We start from the raw sequence: 24,557 nt of genomic DNA on the forward strand, positions 1-24,557 counted from the left end.
ACTAACTTCATTGCAGTGTTAATGTAAGCCTACTTGTGACCTAATAAATGAAACCTCAGAGTTCTGACCATTGAAATACTAGTCTGCTTTCCCAATCTTCCTGCCAAAATGCACAAGTTCCCATTTTGCCACGTAACACTCCATCTGTCAAATCTTTGCCTACTCACTTAAAGTTTAAACTTTATTTATTGAGGTCGCAAGTAAGGCTTACATTAACACCGCAATGAAGTTACTGTGAAATTCCCCTAGTTGCCACACTCCGGTGCCTGTTCGGGTCAACGCACCCTAAGCAGCGTGAGTTCAGACTGTGGGAGGAAACCACGGAGAGGCCTGGGGGAGGTGGGGAGTTGCCGGGAAGGAGGGGGGAACCATGTAAAAGGTCCATTGTAGTTGGGTGGGAATCTCCGGGCAGAGAATCCAGCCCATTATTTCCTTTTGCACACTCATTTGGCGGAGTTTCCCCATCCCACCCACCAGGGAAGTCATCGCGGGCGGGGCACGAACCACGCAGAGCTCTGTAGACCTCGGGATTTTCCGATCTTGGGCAAGCGTGGCTGGAAAACCCCGCCCTCTTCATCCTCCTCACCACTTCCTTTGTTTCACCAGTAAACTGAGCAATCAGACTTTCGCTCCCTCTACTCCCATCACTGAAGGACAACTGGGGGCCCAGCGCTGATCCCTGTGACACCCAGCTCATTACATCTTGCCAACCATCTCATAGAAACTTATAAAATTCTAACAGGGTTAGACAGGCGAGATTCAGAAAGAATGTTCCCGATGGTGAGGGGAGTCCAGAACGAGGGGTCAGAGTTTGAGGATAAGGGGTAAACCTTTTAGAACTGAGGTGAGGGGAAATTTCTTCACCCAGAGGGTGGTGAATGTGTGGAATTCACTCCCACAGAATGGAGTTGAGATCAAAACATTGTGTGATTTCAAGAAGAAATTAGGTAAAACTCTTGGGGCTAAAGGGATCAATGGAAAGGGGAAAGGGGAGGGATCAGGATGTTGATTCTGATGATCAGAACGAATGGTGGAGCAGGCTCGACGGGCCGAATGGCCTCATCCTGCTTCTAGTTTCTATCTTCCTATGTAACCTGAAGATGACCTGCTCCCTGCCCAATTATCTATCCATGAAAATATGTTACCTCCAACATCACGAGTTTTAACTTTGTATAATAATTTTCGATGTGGCATCTTATCAAACGCCTTCTGGAATTCCAAGTACAACATAGCCACAGATTGTCCAAACTCCAAAATATTAGTCAAACATGTTTTCTCTTTTACAAAACCACACTGTGACTGCCTTGAGATTTTCTAAGTGCCCCAATAAAACCTCCCTAATAATAGATTCCAGCAGTGTTCCTACCACAGATGTTAAGTATTTAGCGTTTTATTCAAGCCACTTGCAAACTCTCTTCCTTTCCAGAAAATAAATGTCTGGAAATCCTCATGGGTGGAGAGATTTATTGGCTGAATGAGTTCAGATATTGTAGAGGTCATCGAGTCAAGGAGGTTTACAGCATGGAAACAGGCTCTGCGGCCCACCTGTTCCATGCTACCTAGTTCCTGAGCTAATTCCAATTGCCCGCATTTGGCCCATATCCCTTTATACCCATGTAACTGTCTAAATGCTTTCTAAATGACAAAATTGTACCCGCCTCTACTACTACTTCTGGCAGCTTGTTCCAGACACTCACCACCCTCTGTGTGAAAAAATTGTCCCTCTGAACACTTTTGTATCTCTCCCCTCTCACCTCTGCCCTCGAGTCTTAGACTCCCCTACCTTTAGGGAAAGATATTTGTCAGAAGTATTGTCGCAGATGTGAGGTTTTATAAGATGGTTATGTTTCGGACCATCTACTGATCCTGTGTGGTGATAAACTGAAGTGGCTTGGTTGCCATGGGGACTGCTCAAGTACGATTGAACTCCACATGCTGAGCGCAATGTCTACTAGTAAAAGACACGGCAGCTGGCTTTGTTATGGGTGGACTAACAGAGTCTCGAGCAGAGCAAGACAGACTGTCGGCACAAGACAGACCCCCGGGGCAGTGTGGGAGACCCCCGGGGCAGTGTGGGAGACCCCCGGGGCAGTGTGGGAGACCCCCGGGGCAGTGTGGGAGACCCCCAGGCAGTGTGGGAGACCCTCGGGGCAGTGTGGGAGACCCCCGGGGCAGTGAGAGACCCTCAGGCAGTACCAGACACCCCCTCGGATGGTACCACACACCCCCTCGGACGGTACCACACACCCCCTCGAACGGTACAACACCCCCTCGAACGGTACAACACACCCTCGGACGGTACCACACACCCCCTCGGACGGTACAACACACCCTCGGACGGTACCACACACCCCCTCGGACGGTACAACACACCCTTGGACGGTACCAGACACCCCCTCGGGCAATACCAGACACCCCCTCGGACAGTGTGATTCAAAACCTTGGCCCTAGACAGAGGGAGGGACAGAGGCAGCAGATGGTGCAGTCGGGCAGGAGGAAAGGCGGTCTCTCTGTTAGCTACCAGCCAGAATACAGCTGGGATGACATTCCCTGGCCAAGGAGACAGAATCTGTGGAAGGACGCCAGAAGTTTTGTCTGGATAAATTACAATTCCCTTTTGAAAGCGATGATAAATTTGTCTCCACCATGAGTACGTGTTCAGGCAGCACATTCTCGATCTTCAGCGCTCGCTGCGTGAGCAAGACCTTCCTCACATCATCTTTGTTTCTTTTAGTCATTTCCGTCGACATGATTGACAATGACCCCCCCATTCCTGTTGACAAGGTGGTGAGCTTTAAACCACTGGAGCAGGGGGTGTGACACTCTAGACCATGTTAGAGGGCAGCTAATACCTGCGATTACAAAGGGGCTGGATTGGCTTCTCTGGAGGGCTTTAGTGACCTGGTTTCATCATAGAAATCATAAAACCCCTACAGTGCAGAAGGAGGCCATTCAGCCCATCAGGTCTGCACTAACCACAATCCCACCCAGGCCCTATTCCTGTAACCCCACACATTTATCCTGCTAATTCCCCTGACACTAAGAGGGGCAATTTTTTAGCATGGCCAATCAACCTAACCCGCACATCTTTGGACCGTGGGAGGAAACCGGAGCACCCGGAGGAAACCCACGCAGACACGGGGAGAATGTGCCAACTCCGCACAGACAGCGAGCCGAGCCGGGAATCGAACCCGGGTCCCTGGCGCTGTGAGGCAGCAGCGCTAACCCACTGTGTCACCGTGCCACAGGGTGGTTTTCACAAGAGTTTCACAATCATGTTTCCCAATGCAAGCTGCGTACTAAAAATCAAATCAAGTTCTCAAACTGCCTTAGTGAGATTACGAACGCAGTTTCTCTGGATTACCCGTCCAGTAACATAACCACTCCACTCATCTCCGATGTCTGCTCACTCGATGGTAACTAAACCTCTAATCCTCACTGGCCCTGGAAGGAGTGTTTGTTCATACACCAACATTGTATAGGATTTGTAATCCAGATTCCAGGAATATTAATCCGGAAATGAGAGCTCAGATGACATCATGGTAGTTAATCTTTAAACAAATCTGTGGTTAAAAAGCTCATCTCAGTAAACACAGAATCCCTACAGTACATAGAACATAGAACATAGAACATTACAGCGCAGAACAGGCCCTTCGGTCCACGATGTTGCGCCGACCAGCTTTTAAAAAAAAACAACACTAACCCACTAATCTAAACCAATCCCATTTCGTCCATAAACCTATCCACAGATCTCTTAAACGCCCCCAAACTAGGCGCATTTACAACTGCAGCAGGCAGGGCATTCCAGTCCCTCACCACCCTCTGGGTAAAGAACCTACCCCTGACATCCGTCCTATAACTATCCCCCCCTTAATTTAAAGCCATGCCCCCTCGTGCTAGCTTTCTCCATCCTAGGAAAAAGGCTATCACTATCCACCCTATCTAAACCTCTAATCATCTTATATGTTTCAATAAGGTCCCCTCTTAGCCGCCTTCTTTCCAGCGAAAACAACCCCAAATCTCTCAGTCTCTCCTCATAGGACCTCCCCTCCATACCAGGCAACATCCTGGTAAACCTCCTCTGCACCCTCTCCAAAGCCTCCACGTCCTTCCTGTAATATGGGGACCAGAACTGCACACAGTACTCCAAGTGCGGCCGCACCAGAGTTGTGTACAGTTGCATCATGATGCTGCGACTCCTAAATTCAATCCCCCTACCAATAAACGCCAAGACACCGTACGCCTTCTTAACAACCTTATCTACTTGATTCCCAACTTTCAGTACAGAACGAGATCGTTCAGCCCATCCAGTCTGTACTGATCACTATCCCACCCCGGCCCTATTCCTGTAGCCCTCATTCACCCCGCTAATCCCCCCGACACTGGGTGCAATTTGGCACGGCCGATCAACCTAACCCACACATTTTTGGGGTGCGGGAGGGGAGAAACTGGGTTTGTTTGCACGGGGAGGACGTGCAGACTCCACACAGGCAGTGACCTGCGGTTGGAATTGAAGCTGGGTCCCTGGCACTGTGAAGTTGCGGTGCTAACCCACTGTGCCTGCGTGCTATGGTCACCATCAAACCCGTGGGTTGTTATATAAAAAAACACTATCCGGTTGACTAATAATCTGCCATCCTGACCTGGTCTGGCCTACTCCAGAGCCCCAGCAATGTGGTTGACTCTGAAATGGCCCAGCGAGACTCCCATAGGATCCTACAGTGGCCGTTCAACCCCTCGAGTCTGCACCGACAATAACCCAACCCGGACCATATCCCCACAACCTTACGCATTTACCCTGCTAATCCCCTGACACTAATCATGGCCAATCCACCTAACCAGCACGTCTTTCGGACTGTGGGAGGAAACCGGAGCACCCGGAGGAAACCCACGCAGGCACGGGGAGAACATGCAAACTCCACACAGACAGTGACCCAAGCTGGGAATCGAACCCGGGTCCCTGGCACTGTGAGGCAGCAGTGCTAACCCACTCTGCCACTGTGCCACCCTAAACAGCAGATGTCTATAGTTTCCCTGGAAGTCGTGATGTGGAGTTGCCAGCGTTGGCGCAGTAACAGTTAAAGTCCAACAGATTTATTTGGTAGCACGAGCTTTCAGGGCACAGCTCCTTCATCAGGTGAGTGCAGGATTTGTTTCCCAAACAGCGCATATATAGATACAAACTTCTTCAGGTAAGCGTTCTCCAAGGCGACCTTCACAACACACGACAACACAGAATCACAACTAATAGCCAAGTTCCGCACACGTGAGGACGGCCTCAACCGGGATCTTGGGTTCTTGCCAGAACCAGGGAAGTGTTCCTGCCAGAGTTCCTGCAAACAACCGACAATCTCCAGGAGACACCCAGTTCTCCATTGGGAGCAAGGAGATCAGTGTAACACTGGCTCAGAGTCCGCCTGAGACAGGAGTTCCAGAGATTCGAGCACCTAATCCATTCTGTCAGGCACCATGCAGCACCAACAGAGTGTCAGATAGCTGGATGCGGAGATGATGGGGTGGAATGTTCCAGATGCCTCTGAGATCGCCATCCCATTAGAGGGATGGTGAGAGGGTCTCATCAGCTCAGCGTAGATCTTCAACAAGGTGCCTGGCACACCCTCTGTGAATTTCTGTGCGTGGGTGGTTCAGGTACGAGAGACAGAGAGGGCTGTATGGGATACAGGCGTGATGCTGTTCCAGTTCCTTGGGCCAGCAGGGTGGCACAGTGGTTAGCGCTGCTGCCTCACAGCGCCAGGGATCTGGGTTCGATTCCCGGATTGGGTCACTGCCTGTACGCGCGTTCTCCCTGTGTCGGCGTGGGTTTCCTCCGGTTTTCTCCCACCCTCCGAAAGACGTGCTAGTTAGGGTGCATTGACCCGAGCAGGCCCCAGACTGTGGTGACTAGGGGAATTTCGCAGTAACTTCACTGCAGTGTTAATGTCAGCCTTACTTGTGACTAATAAATAAATAAATTAAGTCCACTGCTGAATCTCACGCCCAGCACCATTCAGTGTGACTGAAGGACAAACAGTCACAATGGAAAACATTTCCTAGCAGATGCTCTGAACATTTGTGACGTATTACCGACAGTTCTGCACACACATCTCCTGCTGTCTCTCGCATCTGCAATGAGATGAGCTACAGATGCAATGACAAGTTGCTGCCATGCTTGCTAAAACCCCCTTATCTCCACTGGAATGACCTATATTGGTATCCTCATCCATGACTGCAGCCCAAGGCCAACCCTCAGAGAATTTTCCACAGAATCAGACAATGCAGAAGGTGGCCATTCAGCCCATCGAGTCTGCGCCGATCCCACCCAGGCTCCGTAACCCCACGCATTTACCCTGCTAGACCCCTGACACTAAGGGTCAATTTTAGCATGGCCAATCCACCTACCCTGCACATCTTTGGACTGTGGGAGGAAACCGGAGCACCCAGAGGAAACCCACGCAGACACGGGGAGAATGTGCAGACTCCATGCAGACAGTCATCCAGTGACCCTGATGCACCTCTTCCCAATTCTATTCCCTTGCCCCAAACTCACCTCGAGGAGCGTGGGGACGTTCTGCCCAATGTTTCAGCTTTGACAGCTTAGGGTCAGCTGTGACACTAAGATTGCAGGTGAAGGGTTATCCAGCCTCCAAACGTTGGCTCTGCTCTCTCTCCACAGAGGCTGTCAGACCTGCTGAGATTTTCCAGCATTCTCTAGTTTTTGTTTCAGATTCCAGCACCCACAGTATTTTGCTTTTATCTTTGAGGGCTGGAGTTGGTCACCCAGGCAACGGGAGTTTGGAACGGGGAAACAAAAATAATAGCTTCGGTCTTCCCAATATTGAACTGGAGAGAATCCCTGTCCACCCAGTCCGAGAGGTGGGAGAAGCAGTCAGAGAATTTAGCGCCAGTGGGAGGGTGGGGGTGTGGGTGTGGGTGGGGGTGAGGGTGTGGGTGTGGGTGGGGGTGTGGGTGGGGGTGAGGGTGTGGGTGTGGGTGGGGGTGGAGGTGAGGTGGGTGAGGGTGGATCTGCGGGGGTGGGGGAAAGTGGGTGAGGGGTGGGGGCCGATGGTGTGGCTGGGGATGTGTGGGTCTGCAGGGGGTGCGGGGATGGTGGTGAGTGGGTGAGGGGTGTGGGTGGGTGGGTGAGGGGTGCGGGGGTGAGTTGGATGAGGGTGTGGCAGGTGGGTGAGGGGGGTGGGTGGGTCTGCGGGGTAGTGGGAGTGAGATGGGTGAGGGGGGTGTGGGGGGGGGCGGTCTGTGGAGGGTGGGGGTGGGGGTGAGGATTGTGGGCAGGTCTGCAGGGGGTGGGGGTGAGGTGGCTGAGGGGTGTGGGTGGGTCTGCGGAGGGGGTGGGGGTGAGGTGGGTGAAGGGTGTGGGTGGGGAGTGGGGAGAGTTTGGTTAGGGGTGCGGGTGGGTCTGCGGGGTAGTGGGAGTGAGATGGGTGAGGGGGGTGTGGGGGGGGGGTCTGTGGAGGGTGGGGGTGGGGGTGAGGATTGTGGGCGGGTCTGCAGGGGGTGGGGGTGAGGTGGGTGAAGGGTGTGGGTGGGGAGTGGGGAGAGTTTGGTTAGGGGTGCGGGTGGGTCTGCGGGGGGGGTTGGGGTGAGGTGGGTGAGGGTGTGAGGTGGGGGGGAGTTGGGGGTGTGAGGTGGGTGGGGGGGGTTGGGGGTGAGGTGGGTGAGGGTGTGAAGTGGGGGGGAGTTGGGGGTGTGAGGTGGGGGGTCGGGGGTGAGGGGAGTGGGTGAGGAGAGTGATCAGTGTACGTGGGAAATGTAACACTGTAATTTCAGACAGTGCCACCGAGGGGCAGTGTGGAGATGAGAAAGATGAACAGACTGCAGGCCCTCGTTGTCATTGACAAATTGAGGATAAAGAGGAAGCCTAATTAACCATCATTATATCATCTTGATTATTATGGTAATGAGTGAATTAAAAGTCAGGTGGATTGTGAGCTGTGGGTGCAGCCAGTGTAAAAGCAAAGTACTCTGGGCCTGTCTGCTATCTGTTATTTTAATGGAGGGAAAATAATTATCAGATGTAAAACAGGTCGGTGCTTCTGAACTTGAACCCGACAAACTCCTTCCAACCTGCACCTCTGACTAATCTTAGAATCCCTAGAGTGCACAAGGAGGCCATTCAGCCCATCGAGTCGGCACTGACTCCCCGACAGAGAATCCTACCCAGGCCCTATCCCCGTAACCCCGTGTATTGGCCCCACTAATCTACACATCTTGGGGCACTAAGGGGCAATTTAGCACGGCCAATGCCCCCTAACCAGCACGGCTTTCAGACTGTGGGAGGAAACCGGAGGAAACCCACGCAGACACGGGGAGAATGTGCAGACTCCACGCAGACAGTGACCCGAGCTGGGGATCGAACCTGGCGCTGTGAGGCAGCAGTGCTAACCCACAGTGCCACCCCAGTGACTAACGCGACAGGGCAGATTGGAGAGGCTGTTACGAAAGTAGATTTGCTCCTTAAACAGAGTCCAAAACAGAGGTGGTGAGCTGGTAAATGTGAGGGCCAGGCGAACATCCTGGGGCACTGGTGGAATTTTAATTGTATGAAGAAATCCCAGAATGAAAAGCTACTCACAGTAATGATAACCAGGAAACTATCACTGGTTATTATTATAAAAACCCATCTGCTTCACCTGCAGGGAAGGTGAATAAGACCACAGCAGGGTAGGCCATTCCGCCCATCGAATCTGCTCCTCCATTCAGTGAGACTATGACCGATCTGATATGATAATCCTCAACTCCACTTTCCCGCTTTATCCCCATAACCCCTCAACCCCCTGACTGATTACAGATCTGTCCATCTCAGCCATGAACATACTGAACAATCCAGCCCCTACAGGTCTCTGCGGGAAAGAATTCCACAGAGTCACGAGGATCACAGGATACTACAGTGCAGAAGAGGCCCTTCAGTCCATCGGATCTGCACCGATGTATAGGATGCCCTGACCTGCCCTCCTAACCCCATTTCTCCAAGGGAAGAAATTCCTCCACGTCTCCCTTGAAAGGGTGACCCCCTTACTCTGAGACGATGCCCTCTGGTCTCAGATTCTCCCACAAGGAGAAACAATCTCTTGGCAGCTGCCATCCTCATCTGGTCTGCCCGATATGTGAACCCAGACCCACAGCAATGAGGTTTTTTTATTCATCTGTGGGACATGGGTGGCCAGAATTTATTGCCCATCCCTAGTTGCCCTTGGAGGGGCAGTGGAGAGTCAACCACATTGCTGTGGCTCTGGAGTCACGTGTAGGCCAAACCTACATGGGCGGCATGGTAGCACAGTGGGTTAGCACTGCTGCTTCACAGCTCCAGGGTCCTGGGTTCGATTCCTGGCTCGGGTCACTGTCTGTGTGGAGTTGGCACATTCTCCTCATGTCTGCGTGGGTTTCCTCTGGGTAATCTGGTTTCCTCCCACAGTCCAAAGATGTGCGGGTTAGGTTGATTGGCCGTGCTAAGAAATTGCCCCTTAGTGTCCAGGGATGCGTAGGTTAGAGGGATTAGTGGGTAGGGATATGGGGGTAGGGCCTGGGTGGGATTGTGTTCAGTGCAGACTCGATGGGCCGAAGGGCCTCTTTCTGCACTGTCGGGTTCTATGATCTAAACCAGGTAAAGACGGCAGATTTCCTTCCCTAAAAAAGGACGTTAGTGAACCAGATGGGTTTTTAAAAACAATATTCCATTGTCACTTTTCCCTGTGCCGAACATCGTATTCCAGTTTTATTTTGATTAATTGGATTTAAATTCTCCAAGTGACGTGGAGGGAATCCACCTTGTCCCACCGGGGCGTTAGTAAGGCGGTTACCATGGTGACCCGGTTAAAGCTGGTCTCTGTGTACGCCAATAAAACTGCCGTGTATTCTCACCTGACGTTGCAGGACTGAGACTCCTCGGAATTCTTGTGGAACCAGACACTGTGCGCTCGCTTACACTCAGCGCCGGTGATGAAGCCAGTGCGTTTCTGATCCAGGCCCAGGAAGCAGGTCCGGGCCCTCATTCGCTCTTTGGCCGTCAGGAGCCTCAGCAATGAATTCTGGGGGGGGGAGAAAAAATATAAACATTCTGGATCAGGGGAGTGAAGGAAGCCAGGCCTGGATTGGAGAGAAAACTCATGGGAGAGAATCTCGCACCAAAAGAGCTCGAGCGTGGACTGAGGAACACTCAAGGGGCAGATAGCAGAGTGTAGGTATCTACAAAGCCCCAAAAGGTTGAGAGACAACAGAGGAAATCCAGAAATGGCGGTTAATGCATCTGCCCAAAATCCCACCTCCACTCCCCTCCCCCATTCCCCACCCCGCTTCCCACACCCAAAGTTTTAGCCTTAACTACTTTCTGTGGGAGTGAATTCCACACATTCACCACCCTCTGGGTGAAGAAATTTCCCCTCACCTCAGTTCTGAAATGTTTACCCCTTATCCTCAAACTCTGACCCCTCGTTCTGGACTCCCCTCACCATCGGGAACATCCTTTCTGAATCTACCCTGTCTAACCCTAGAATTTTATAAGTTGCTATGAGATCCCCTCTCATTCTTCTAAACTCCAGTGAATATAATTCTAACTGACTTGCTCTCTCCTTATATGACAGACCTGCCATCCCAGGAATCAGCCTGGTAAACCTTCACTGTTCTCCCTCTATAGCAAGGACATCCTTCCTCAGATAAGGACACCAAAACTGCACACAATACTCCAGGTGTGGCCCCACCAACACTGTACACAATTGCAGCAAAACATCCCTATACTCAAATCCTCTCACTATGAAGACTAACATACCATTTGCCTTCTTCACTGCCTGCTGTACCTGTGCACTTACTTTCACCGACTGATGCATGAGGACTCCAAGCTCTCGTTGAGTATCCACCTCTCTCAATTTACACCCATTCAAGTAATCATCTGTCTTTCTATTATTGCTACCAGAGTGGATAATCTCACACTTATCCACATTATACTGCATCTGCCATGCACATGCTCACACACTCAGCCTGTCCAAATCACACTGAAACATCTCTGTATCTTCCTCACAGCTAATCCTCCCACCCAACTTTGTATCATCTGCAATTTTGGAGATGATACATTCAGTTCCCTCTTCCACATCATTAATATATAATGTGAACAATTGGGGTCCGAGCACAGATCCCTGCGGAACCCCACTAGTCACTGACTGCCAATCAAAAAAAGACCCATTTATGCCAACTCTTTGCTTCCAATCTGCTAACCAGCTTCCTATCCATCTCAACACATTACCTGCAATCCCATCTGCTTTCCACATTCAACATTTAAATCTCCTCCCCCACATCTCTTCCCCAATGCCACCCTCCCCCAAAACCTCACATTCCCTATTCCTCACATTCCCTATTCCTCACATTCCCTATTCCTCACATTCTCACAGCCACATCTCCCCACAAATACCCTCCCCCACATCCCACTCCTTTACAATCATACACTCACATCACCCTCTCCAACAGCCCCTCCCACACATCCCATCCCCCTCCAACCCCAACCCCTCCCACACATCCCATCCCCCTCTGACCCCAACCCCTCCCACACATCCCATCCCCCTCCAACCCCAACCCCTCCCACACATCCCATCCCCTTCTGACCCCAACCCCTCCCACACATCCCATCCCCCTCTGACCCCAACCCCTCCCACACATCCCATCCCCCTCTGACCCCAACCCCTCCCACACATCCCATCCCCCTCTGACCCCAACCCCTCCCACACATCCCATCCCCCTCTGACCCCAACCCCTCCCACACATCCCATCCCCTTCCGACCCCAACCCCTCCCACACATCCCATCCCCTTCCGACCCCAACCCCTCCCACACATCCCATCCCCCCTGACCCCAACCCCTCCCACACATCCCATCCCCCTCTGACCCCAACCCCTCCCACACATCCCATCCTCCTCCCACATCCCCCTTTTCTCCCAATCCCTCCCCCACACCTCCCTTCCTCCACATCCCCCTCCCTGACCCTCGGTCTGAGTGATTTGGGTGGGCACTCAGCTGTAAGATGTTTTCTGGAGGATTTTTCCTGCTGTAGTTTACGGGGTTTTGAATCTCGGCGGGATTGCATCCTCTTGTACAAGACGGGGGACGTACCTCCGATCGGAACCTCTGCAGCAGCAATAACGACTCGTGGTACAGAAAGTCTGCCCATTCCATCTGCCCCTTCTTATCGGCATCTAAAGCAGAGAACTGGAGGATTACCAGCTCCTCCTTCTCCTCGTTCATCTGCTCATCAAAGAGCTGCTTGTGGATGGAATGCTTGTAGTGGAGGAAATCATCCAGGGTCAGGCAGGATTCTGTAAGGAAATCAGCAGCTTGGTGACTAAGTGGATACAGCACCAACGATTCCTTACACACAGGGGCTGGCCTTCCCTGTAACAGGCTCTCCCAAACACTTCCAGCTGAGGAATGCTTGTGACCTCCCAGGCAGAACCCCCCTGAGAAACATGGGCATTATGTTGAAGGGTTAAACTGTTTTTACCCATGAGACCACAAGGAATAGGAACAGGAGTTGGACCAGGCCATTCGGCCCCTCAAGCCTGCTTCACCATTTACTAGGGTCATGGCTGATCTATCTATCTATAAGATCTATCTCTCTCAGCCTTAAATGTACAAAGTGACTCTGCCCCCAGTCTCTGTGGCAAGCAGTTCCAAAGAGAAACCCTCTGAGAGAAGAAATTCCTCCTCAACTCAGTCTTAAATTGATGGCCCTTTATTCTGAGATTCTGTCCTCTGGTCCTAGACTTTCTCATGAGGGGAAACATCCTCCCAGCATTTGCCCTGTAAAGCCCCTATAGTGTCCTCTATGTTTCAATGAGATCACCTCTCCTTCTACTACATTCCACTGAGTAGAGTCCCAACCTGTTTAACCTTTCCTCACAAGACAATCCCTCCATACCAGGGATCATCCCAGTGAACCTTCTCTGAACCGCCGCCAATGAAATAATACCTTTCCTTAAATACGGGACCAAAACTGCTCACACTACTCCCGTGGTCTCACCAGTACCTTGCACAGTTGCAGCAAATATTCCCCACACCCTATACCCCATCCCCTTGTAATAAGGGCCAATATTCCATTAGCCTTCCTGATTACTGTTGTACCCGTGCGCTAGCTTTCCCTATGCTGCAGCTTTCCTCTATTTGAATAATACTCTGTCCATTTGTTCTCATTTCCAAAATGAACACTTTCACATTTTTCCACGTTAAACTCCATGTGCCAACTTCATTGCTGCATATACAGAACAGCTGCTTTTATCTATAACATACAGAGAGACTGCTATTCTCTATACTATACACAGGGACTGCTATTCTCTATAATATACACAGGGTCTGCTATTCTCTATACTATACACAGGGACTGCTATTCTCTATAATATACACAGGGTCTGCTATTCTCTACACTATACACAGGGGCTGCTATTCTCTATAATATACACAGGGGCTGCTATTCTCTATAATATACACAGGGGCTGCTATTCTCCATAATATACACAGGGGCTGCTATTCTCTATAATATAAACAGGGGCTGCTATTCTCTATAATATACACAGGGGCTGCTATTCTCTATACTATACACAGGGGCTGCTATTCTCTATAATATACACAGGGGCTGCTATTCTCTATAATATACACAGGAGCTGCTATTCTCTACAATATACACAGGGGCTGCTATTCTCTATAATATAAACAGGGGCTGCTATTCTCCATAATATACACAGGGGCTGCTATTCTCTATAATATAAACAGGGGCTGCTATTCTCTATAATATACACAGGGGCTGCTATTCTCTATACTATACACAGGGGCTGCTATTCTCTATAATATACACAGGGGCTGCTATTCTCTATAATATACACAGGGGCTGCTATTCTCTATACTATACACAGGGGCTGCTATTCTCTGTAATATACACAGGGGCTGCTATTCTCTATAATATACACAGGGGCTGCTATTCTCTATAACATACACAGGGGCTGCTATTCTCTGTAATATACACAGGGGCTGCTATTCTCCATAATATACACAGGGGCTGCTATTCTCTATAATATACACAGGAGCTGCTATTCTCTATAATATACACAGGGGCTGCTATTCTCTATAATATACACAGGGGCTGCTATTCTCCATAATATACACAGGGGCTGCTATTCTCCATAATATACACAGGGGCTGCTATTCTCTATACTATACACAGGGGCTGCTATTCTCTATAGTATACACAGGGGCTGCTATTCTCTATAACATACACAGGGGCTGCTATTCTCTGTAATATACACAGGGGCTGCTATTCTCTGTAATATACACAGGGGCTGCTATTCTCTATAATATACACAGGAGCTGCTATTCTCTATAATATACACAGGGGCTGCTATTCTCTATAATATACACAGGGGCTGCTATTCTCTATAATATACACAGGAGCTGCTATTCTCTACAATATACACAGGGACTGCTATTCTCTATAATATACACAGGAGCTGCTATTCTCTATAATATACACAGGGGCTGCTATTCTCTATAATATACACAGGGGCTGCTATTCTCTATAATATACACAGGAGCTGCTATTCTCTACAATATACACAGGGACTGCTATTCTCTATAATATACACAGGGGCTGCTATTCTCTACAATATACACAGGGACTGCTATTCTCTATAATATACACAGGGGCTGCTATTCTCTACAATATACACAGGGGCTGCTATTCTCTATACTATACACAGGGGCTGCTATTCTCTACAATATACACAGGGACTGCTATTCTCTATAATATACACAGGGGCTGCTATTCTCTACAATATACACAGGGGCTGCTATTCTCTATACTATACACAGGGGCTGCTATTCTCTATAATATACACAGGGGCTGCTATTCTCTGTAATATACACAGGGGCTGCTATTCTCTATAATATACACAGGGGCTGCTATTCTCTATAATATACACAGGGGCTGCTATTCTCTATACTATACACAGGGGCTGCTATTCTCTATAATATACACAGGGGCTGCTATTCTCTGTAATATACACAGGGGCTGCTATTCTCTATAATATACACAGGGACTGCTATTCTCTGTAATATACACAGGGGCTGCTATTCTCTACAATATACACAGGGGCTGCTATTCTCTATAATATACACAGGGACTGCTGTTCTCTATAATATACACAGGGACTGCTATTCTCTATAATATACACAGGGGCTGCTATTCTCTATAATATACACAGGGGCTGCTATTCTCTATAATATACACAGGGACTGCTATTCTCTGTAATATACACAGGGGCTGCTATTCTCTATAATATACACAGGGGCTGCTATTCTCTATAATATACACAGGGGCTGCTATTCTCTATAATATACACAGGGGCTGCTATTATTAGTTTTATTATTATTATGCATTATTAGTTCAGGAGCCAGTTACTGCAGGAAGGAGAGATGATATCTTGGAGGGGGCATGAAATGAAGCTTTGTGGGTAGAGCTTAGGAATAAAAAAGGGACAGCTAAGCTGCTAGGGTAAGCACTGCTGCCTCACAGTGCCAGGGACCTGGGTTCAATCCCCAGTTTGCATCACTGTCTATGTGGAGTTTGCACGTTCTCCCCATGTCTACGTGGGTTTCCTCAGGTGCTCCAGTTTCCTCCCACAGTCTGAAAAATGTGCAGGTTAGGTGCATTGACCTGAACAGGCACCAAACTATGTCGACTAGGGGAATTTTGCAGTAACTTCATTGCAGTGTTAATGTAAGCCTTACTTGTGACTAATAAATAAACATTAACTTTAGGTATTTATTATAGACTCTCAGATAGTCAATGGGAAATTGAAGAACAAAAATGTGTGCAATTCACAGAGGGGTGTAAAAATAACAGGAGGGTAATTATATTAGGGTAATGAATGAATGAGTTGAGGAGGAACTTCTTCACTCAAAGGGTGGTGAATCTCTGGAATTCTCTGCCCGTTGAAGTGGTGGAGGCTGCCTCGCTAAATATTTTTAAGAAGCGGGTTGATGGGTTCTTGATAAGAGAGGGGATTAAGGGTTATGGGGAGAGGGCGGGAAAGTGGAACTGAGCCACAACAGATCAGCCATGATCTTATTGAATGGCGGGGCAGGCTCGAAGGGCTAGATGGCCTACTCCTGCTCCTATTTCTTATGTTCTTATGTTCTTATATTCAGTGATTTCAACTTTCCCAACATTAATTGGGATGGACATCATGTTAAGGCTTAGATGGAATAGAGTTCTTAGAATGTATGGAGGAAAATCCCTTGGGTCAGTATGTAGAGAATCCAACAAGGCAGGAAGCTGTGCTGGATCTAATTCTGGGGAATGAAGCCAGATAGGTGGTTGGTGGGGCAGCGTTTTGGTGATAGCAATCACAACACGGTACAATTCAAATTTGTGATGGACAAAGAAACTGACAAGTTGCAGAAAAAGGACTTAACAAAATTAGGCAGGATCTGGCCAAAGTAGACTGGAAGGATTTACATGTGGGGAAATCTACAGAAGAGCAGTTGGGGGGGGGAGGGGGTGCGGGGAGTTCAAAGAGGAAATGGGGAAGGTACAGGGCCAACATGTTCCCTCAAGAGTAATAGGAAGGTGTAACAAACCCAGAGAACCATGGCTGACCAGAGACATTCAGGATACAATGGGGAGGACAAGAGAGGCTTTTAACAAGTATAAGGGGAGTGAGTCTGCGGAGGCATTAGTGAAATGCAGAAAGTACAGGATGGAGCTTAAGAAATTAATTAAGAGAGAAAAGAGGGGATATGAGGAAACTCTGGCCGGTAAAAGTAGGGAGAATCCGAAGATCTTCAATAAGCATGTCAATGGGAAAAGGATAACCGGGGAAAGAGTAGGGCCCATGAGGGACCGGGGGGGAAATCGGTGGGTGGAGGCAGAGGACATTGATAGGGTATTAAACGAATATTTCACATCTGTCTTCACCCATGAGAATGAGGAGGTGGTTATAGAACTCGGGAAGAGAGACTGTGAGGCTCTAGAGAAAATTATCATAGGGAGTGACCAGGTATGGGACGTATTGGAGGGCTTAAAAGTGGAGAAATCTCCAGGTCTGAATGAATTGTGCCTCAGGCTGTTGTGTGGGAGGCAAGGGAGGAAATTGCAGGGGCTCTGACTCAAATTTTTAATCCCTCTCAGGCCACTAGGGAGTTCACCACAATAAGTCTCACAACACCAGGTTACAGTCTTACTGGGTTTACCCCAGTCCAACACCGGCATCTCCATATCATCACTGGGGAGGTGCCAGAGGACTGGAGAACAGCTAATATTTAAGAAAGGTTGTAGAGACAATCTAGGAAACTACAGACCAGTGAGTCTCACGTCTGTGGTTGGGAAACTACTGGAGAGGATTCAGAAGGAGAGAATCTATCTCCATTTGGAGAGGCAAGGTTTGATCAGGAATAGTCAGCACAGTTTTGTCAGAGGGAAGTCATGCCTAACAAATTTGATTGAATTTTTGAGCATGTAATCAAGTGTGTAGATGAGGGGAGTACGGTGATGTAATTTACATGGATTTCAGCAAAGCCTTTGACAAAGTCCCATATGGGAGACTTATTAAAATGCACACGGGATACAGGGTGATCTGACAAAGTGGATACATAATTGGCTTAGCAGTAAATCGGTTGGACTTAAACCTGGTGTTGTCAGACTTTTTAGCAGTAGAAGACAGAGGGTGATGACAGACAGTTGCTTTAGCGACTGGAGGCCAGTGACCAGTGGCATATCCCAGGGATCCGTGCTGGGCCCCCTATTGTTCATCATTTATATAAATGACATAGATGACTATGTGGAGGGCTGGATCTATAAATTTGCCGATGACACAAAGATTGGCCGGGTGGTTAACAGTGAGGTTGAGTGTCTTGGGTTTACAGGAAGATTATAGACGAGATGGTCAAATGGGCAGATGGAATTTAACCCTGAAACATTTAACACTGGAACATTTAAGTTATGAAGAGAGATTGGATAGGCTTGGGTTGCTTTCGTTGGAGCAGAGGAGGCTGAGGTGTTCCAGATTATGAGGGACATGGACAGGGAACAACTGTTCCCCTTAGTTGAAGGCTCAGTTACGAAGGGGACACATGTTAAAAGTGAGGGATGGGAGATTTCAGGGGGATTTGAGGAAAAACCTTTCTCCCCAGAGGGTGGCGAGGGTGTGGAATGTGCTGCCTGGGAGGGTGGTGGAAGTGGGATGCCTCACATCCTTTAAAAAGTACCTGGGTGAATACTTGGCACACCGTAACATTCAGGGCCATGGGCCAAGTGCTGGCAAGTGGGGTTAGGTGGGGAGGTCAGGGACTTTCATTCATTGGTGTAGGCTCGATGGGCTGAAGGGTATTCTGTGATTCTATAATCTTAAACTGTGAGCAAACTGTTAAAAAGTGAAGTATCAAGCAGCAAACTTTCACAATTCGAGATGTTTCCACTTTGTTAGGGGACCAGAAATATAAGATAGTCACTGATAAACCCAATCGGAAATTCAGAGTAATGTCTTTACCCGGGGAATGTGGAACTCGCTTCCACAGAGAGTGATGAGGTGAATTATACAGGAGCATTTCAGAGAGAGCTGGGTAAACACAAGAGTGGGAAAGGAACAGAAGGAGATGATGATAGGGTGAGATGAGCAGGCTGGGAGGAGGCTCATGTAAAACAGAAACATTAGTAAATAGAATCCCTAAGGTGCAGAAGGAAGCCATTCAGTCCATCGAGCATAATCTCACTCAAGCCCCCTGTAACCCCGTTTATCCTGCTAACCTCCCTGACACTAAGGAGGGCTGTTTAGCATGGACAACCAAACTAACCTGCACTTCTTTGGGGACTGTGGGAGGAAACCGAAGCACCCGGAGGAAACCCACACAGACATGGGGAGAACACGCAGGCCCCGCACAGACAGTGACCCAAGTCAGGAGTCAAGCCGGGAGCCCCTCAGTGATCTGGGGCGGCACTGTGGGTTAGCACTGCTGCCTCACAGCGCCAGGGACCCGGGTTCAATTCCCAGCTCGGGTCACTGTCTGTGCGGCGTCTGCACATTCTCCCTGTGTCTGCCTGGGTTTCCTCCGGGTGCTCCGGTTTCCTCCCACACTCCAAAGATGTGCGATTTAGATAGACTGGCCATGCTAAACTGCCCCCCTTAGTGTCAGGGAGATTAATGGGTAAAATACTTGGGATTACGGGGATAGTGCCTGGGGGGGATTGTTGTCAGTACAGATTCGATGGGCCGAATGGACTCCTGTAGTAGTGATTCTGTGTCAGGGAGAGGGTCACGGGGAGGCGATGTGAGGATCAATGTTTGGACTGACCTGGGATAACCCTGCATTGTCGGAGAACTTCCTTCAGGCTAAACATCTCCTCATCAGTCAGTAACAGGTTTACATTATCCTGGAAGAGAGAGAGAAAAAAGAGAGAGGGAGAGAGACAGAGAGAGAGAGAGAGAGACAGAGAGAGAGAGATGATTAGGATGTAGTTGACATTGATGGCGCTGTTCACACTACAGCAATGATGGAAAACCCTATCGCCTGGGGTCCACATTGTGGTCCATCTTGGTTCTGAGTGCGCCCCACCAGACATTCTGGTGAATATTGCCCAAGCACAGAGTTGCCACATTCTGCTAATTTCTGCCCATGTAGGTTTTTTCCTACCAAGATAGCTGAAGCGATTTGCACATTAAGCAAGGGTGAGTGGAGTGAGGTGCGTGCTGATGTGCCTGCTTCCCGGAGCTTGCTGCGTGCAAACTGACTGTCGCGTTTCCTGCAATGAAGCAACGACAACCAGCCAACAAGTAACATGACTGGCTGCCAGCTGCCCTGGGACATCCCAAGGTTGTGCAAGGAGCTTTAGAAATTTAGAAAGTTCTTTCCAGAACACAAAGGGGAAGAGGTATTGCTACAAAGTGCTGGTTGGAGCACATGTGCACACCGCATTCCGGGCACCGTAACCCAGAACGGAATGAGCGGAATATAAAACGGCCAGAATGTTAACCAGGCTGCAAGGGTTAGATTCTGAGACTCGGTTAGATAAACTCTGCTTCTCTTTTCTAGTAAATAGATAGTTGAGGGGTGATCCACTCGAGATTTGCTTTTAGGATTATGACAGGAATTGAGAGGGTAGATAGAGAGATGCATTTTCTACTGGGGCATGGAATCCAGTACTGAGAAATCACCTTAAAAATCAGAAGCATTTAATTCAAAAGGCTCAGAATATAGAACTCTCCCGGGGGAGCCTGTAGGGCGTAAACCTTAATGGGAGGAACCTAGACAAGCAAATGAGGCTGAATGATGGTAAATTTAGATGAGGAAAGATGGGAAGAGGCTTGAGTGGAGCATAGCATGGACTGATTGGGCTGAATGGCCTGATTCTATGCCATATATATGTGTATGAGACTGCAGCAGCTAAGGCAATTCAATCAAATGTTGATAGATTTGAGTTAGACAAGAGCGTAAATGGATATGGATGAAGTTACAGGTCTATTCTCTGCGAATAGCAGAGTGAGTTCAAGGGGCTGAATGGTCTCCATTATACGGTGATTCTTTCTCTTTATTCTTTCATGGGATGTGGGCATCACTGCAAGGCCAACCTTCATTACCCTAATTTCCCTTGAACTGAATGGCAGTTAAGAGTCACATGTAGGCCAGACCAGGTAAAGATTTCCTTCTCTAAAAGGACACTAGTGAACCAGACGGGGTTTTTACATCAATTGACGCTGGTTTCATGGTCATCAGAAGACTTTTTAAAAAAAAGTTTTAATTCCAGATTTTTTTTTTAAGTTGGATTCAAATTTCACCACTAGCCTTGCCGAGATTCGAACCCGGGTCCCCAGGGCGTGCAGCAACATGACGGCTCCGCCACTGTCTCCCTCAGGGACTCGGTGCCCATGACAGAGGCCATTGGCTGGATTGTGTGAAGAGAGAAATCTGAGCCACTGACCGTCGAAAGCCAGAGTTAGTGCCTGAGGTTAGTGCTGCCTTCACTTGCACGGGGATACGTGGCCTGCTGATTTTCAATGCCATTCTGTTGCTCAGGGCTTCCTGGGAGTCTTGCCAAGGTGTGAGGCGAATCCAGTCTTCAGTGTATCTCTATCCTTGCAGCTCATACACACACACATCTCTCTGTGCACGGTGCCACAGTAGGAATCTGTGGGAGATGAAGGAATTCTGACTCCGGATGCACTCAGCCACTCAGTGCCACTGCACTTGTCAACTCACTTCCAGAGTAATGCATCAATTGGACTCTTAGCTTCCCAGGTTGCTTGGTGAAGAGTTTTTCTTTCATCGCGTGTGTTTAAAAATTAATTTTAATCTCACATCTATTTCTCTTTGAGTGCTTTTCAATGACATTCTCAAAGCCCCCACACACTTAAAAGCCTGCGGGTTTAAGGCAATAATGTTAACAGAGGATGGCACGGTGGCACAGTGGTTAGCACTGCTGCCTCACAGCACCAGGGAGCCAGGTTCAATTCCCAGCTTGGGCCTCTGTCTGTGTGGAGTTTGCACGTTCTCCCCGTGTTTGCGTGGGTTTCCTTCGAGTGCCCCAGTTTCCTCCCACAGTCCAAACGTGTGCTGGTTAGGTGGATTGCTAAATTACCTCTGACTTACCAGGGTAAATGCACGGGGTTATGGGGATAGGGTCTGGGTAGGATTGTGGTTGGTGCAGACCCGATGGGCCGAATGGCCTCCTTCTGGATTCTGTGAGATGCAGAAGAATCGATTAAGGGGCAGAAAGCAGAGGTCAGTGGTGACTGGTTGATTGTCAGAGTGCGGTGGGGTTGAGGATCAGGGACCTTCCTGCAGTATATTCGGGGCCTAGGCCAGGATGCACAGAGCCTTATTACAAACAATAACAAAACTTTGAATACAGAATCACGTTCTCACAGCCAGCAACTGCACACCGGCTCAAGGTGAGAGGGGGAAAGTTTAAGGGAGATGTGCGGGGGAGGTTTTTCACACAGAGAGTGGTGGGTGTCTGGAACGTGGTGCCAGAGGAGGTGGAGGAAGCAGGCACATCAGTGACATTTAAGGGGCATCTGGATGGGAACATGAATAGGGAGGGACTGAGTAAGGGCAGAATGTCTTTTTTTAGATTAATTAGGGCATTATGATTGGCAGGGGCACCAATTACTGATCACATTCCCATATCCATGAGAGGGGAGAGATACAAAAGGGTCCAGGGGGGCAATTTTTTTCACACAGAGGGTGGTGAGTGTCTGGAACAAGCTGCCAGAGGCAGTAGTAGAGGCGGGTACAATTTTGTCTTTTAAAAAACATTTAGACAGTTACATGGTAAGATGGGTATAGAGGGATATGGGCCAATTGTGGGCAATTGGGACTAGTTTAGTGGTAAAAGAAAAGGGAAGCATGGACAAGTTGGGCCGAAGGGCCTCTCTCCGTGCTGTAAACATCTGTGACTCTGATATTCGACACGGTAAAGTTTTCCTGCGTTGTTTATGATAAAACATCGATTACACACAGTGTTTGAATTGCTGAAGTCGCCCAAGACAAGAGAACTTGTCTTGGAGAAGCAGCAAAGTCAGGTTCTACGCTTTGAGAACTGGGCTAAAGGCCACATGTTTCCGAAAGGTCAGGAGGTATCGACAAGGAACCACCCCACCAGGGAGAAGTGGGTACCTGTCATTGTATTAACACAGGCAGGAGCGGCCTCCTACACCAGACAAACTCCAGGCAATGTAGTGTGGAGAAGGCATGCTGACCAACTGGCAATCAGAGCCAGTGGGGAGGGGGGAAGGGCAGCGGGGAGGAGGGGGAGGGGCCGTGTGGAGGGGGAGGGGCTGTGTGGAGGGGGAGGGGGTAGTGATGAGGGGGAGGGGACAGTAGAGTAGGGATTGTCCCCACACAGAGATCCTCATTGAGGATCCGAATGTTGTGCTCGTGTTCCTGGACCTATCCATATCCCTCAATGCTGGAGAAAGGCAGCACTTCCAACTGAACAACAACCTGCATTTCTCTAGCACCTGCTTCATCCCAAAACATCTCCAAGGAGCTTCATGGCGGCGTGATCGAACCAAATATAAAAGCAAGACGGGGGGGGATTGGGGCTGGATGTTAAGAAGCATCTTAAGAAGCAGGAAGGGCTAAGGAGGGAATTCTGGAGTTTGGGGTGTTGGCAGCTGAACGTATAGCCAGAGGTGGAGGGATAGAAATTGGGAATGAGCTGGAGAAACATGAAGGTTCTGAGGAAGAGATGTCTGGGGAAGTTACTGAGATAAGGAGGGATGGTGAGGGCAGGCTGGGATGTGAACGCAGGGTTAGAACTGTTTTAAACAGAGGCAGCGTTCCGGATTAGCTCAGCGAGGAACGCCGCTCCTCGTCACTCTTTCCAAAGCTTGAACTCACACAGTATTGGCAGCTCCAGCCCACGGTGGTGTGGGCCGTCTCCTTCAGCTCCTGGATGCTGCTGGCACTCAGGTGGGCCATGCGACTGAGGCAGCCATCATGAAAGACCCGGGTACAGATCCTGCAGGGGTAGAGGTCATCGGCCGTCCAGACCTCACACACGTCGCACATTTCATCGTTGACCACCTGTCAAAACGAGAGGAAACTTTAGGACACATCACACCTTTCCCCAGAGGAAGAGCCAGGCTCCCAATCTCAACACAATCACCTTTTCCTTCCGCAAACATGTGTTTATTGAGTCATAAATTTGTAAGATATGGGGGCAGAATTAGGCCATTCGGCCCATCGAACCCACTCTGCCATTCGATCATGGCTGATAAGCTCCTCATCCCCATTTTCCTGCCTTCTCCCCATAACCCTTCAACCCATTCCCAATTAAAAATCCATCTAACTCCTCCTTAAGTTTACTCACTGTCCCAGCACCCACCGCACTCTGGGGTAGCAAATTCCACAGATTCACAACCCTTTGGGAGAAGCAGTTTCTCCTCAACTCTGTTTTAAATTTGCTTCCCCTTATCCTAAGACTTTGCCCTCTCTTGCTCTGTCTCAGTTTTCCTGTCTCTCTCTCTCTCACAGCTGAGTCTGCGAGGTATACAGTCGTTCCAATTTCCTTCCTGCACTAGTGGTGCACTGAGGCAGACCATAGCTACTAATTCCCAGTCTGTCACCAGGGGGATTATTGCTTAAGGAGGGTGTCATTCCACATCACCTGGCTGACTAGATGTCCCTCCTATTCTTACCGTCAACCATTGGAAGGATTTGCAGATTAGCACACTCAAACTGTTTGACTATGTTATGAACAAAGAGCAAAGAAAAATTCCAGCACAGGAACAGGCCCTTCGGCCCTCCAAGCCTGCACCGACCATGCTGCCCCTCTGAACTAAAGCCCCCTACCCTTCCGGGGCCCATCCTATTCATGTATTTGTCAGGACACCCCTTAAAAGTCACTATTATATCTGCTTTCACTATCTCCCCTAGCAACAAGTTCCAGGCACCCATCACCCTCTGTGTAAAAAACTGGCCTCATCTCATTTAAACCTTGCCCCTCACACCTTAAACCTGTGCCCCCTAGTAACTGAGTCTTCCACCCTGGGAAAAAGCTTCAGATGTTTCACT

At 49.1% G+C, this 24,557-nt stretch overlaps 1 protein-coding gene across 1 annotated transcript in view; it reads right to left on the bottom strand.

Moving 5' to 3' along the window:
• The window catches only part of phf24 (PHD finger protein 24), a 71,937-nt gene that overhangs the window by 14,435 nt on the left and 32,945 nt on the right, over positions 1-24,557 (bottom strand). Inside the window, exons 3-6 of the mRNA XM_080189767.1 lie at positions 23,382-23,567; positions 19,335-19,413; positions 12,111-12,313; positions 9,877-10,043 (exon numbers count right to left, since the gene is read on the bottom strand). Coding sequence (XP_080045893.1) covers positions 9,877-10,043; positions 12,111-12,313; positions 19,335-19,413; positions 23,382-23,567 — 635 coding nt within the window. The remainder of the gene's footprint in view (positions 1-9,876; positions 10,044-12,110; positions 12,314-19,334; positions 19,414-23,381; positions 23,568-24,557) is intronic.

Source organism: Carcharhinus amblyrhynchos, chromosome 5, assembly GCF_965287045.1.
Source record: "Carcharhinus amblyrhynchos chromosome 5, sCarAmb.v2.hapA, whole genome shotgun sequence".
Classification (NCBI taxonomy): Eukaryota; Metazoa; Chordata; class Chondrichthyes; order Carcharhiniformes; family Carcharhinidae; genus Carcharhinus; species Carcharhinus amblyrhynchos.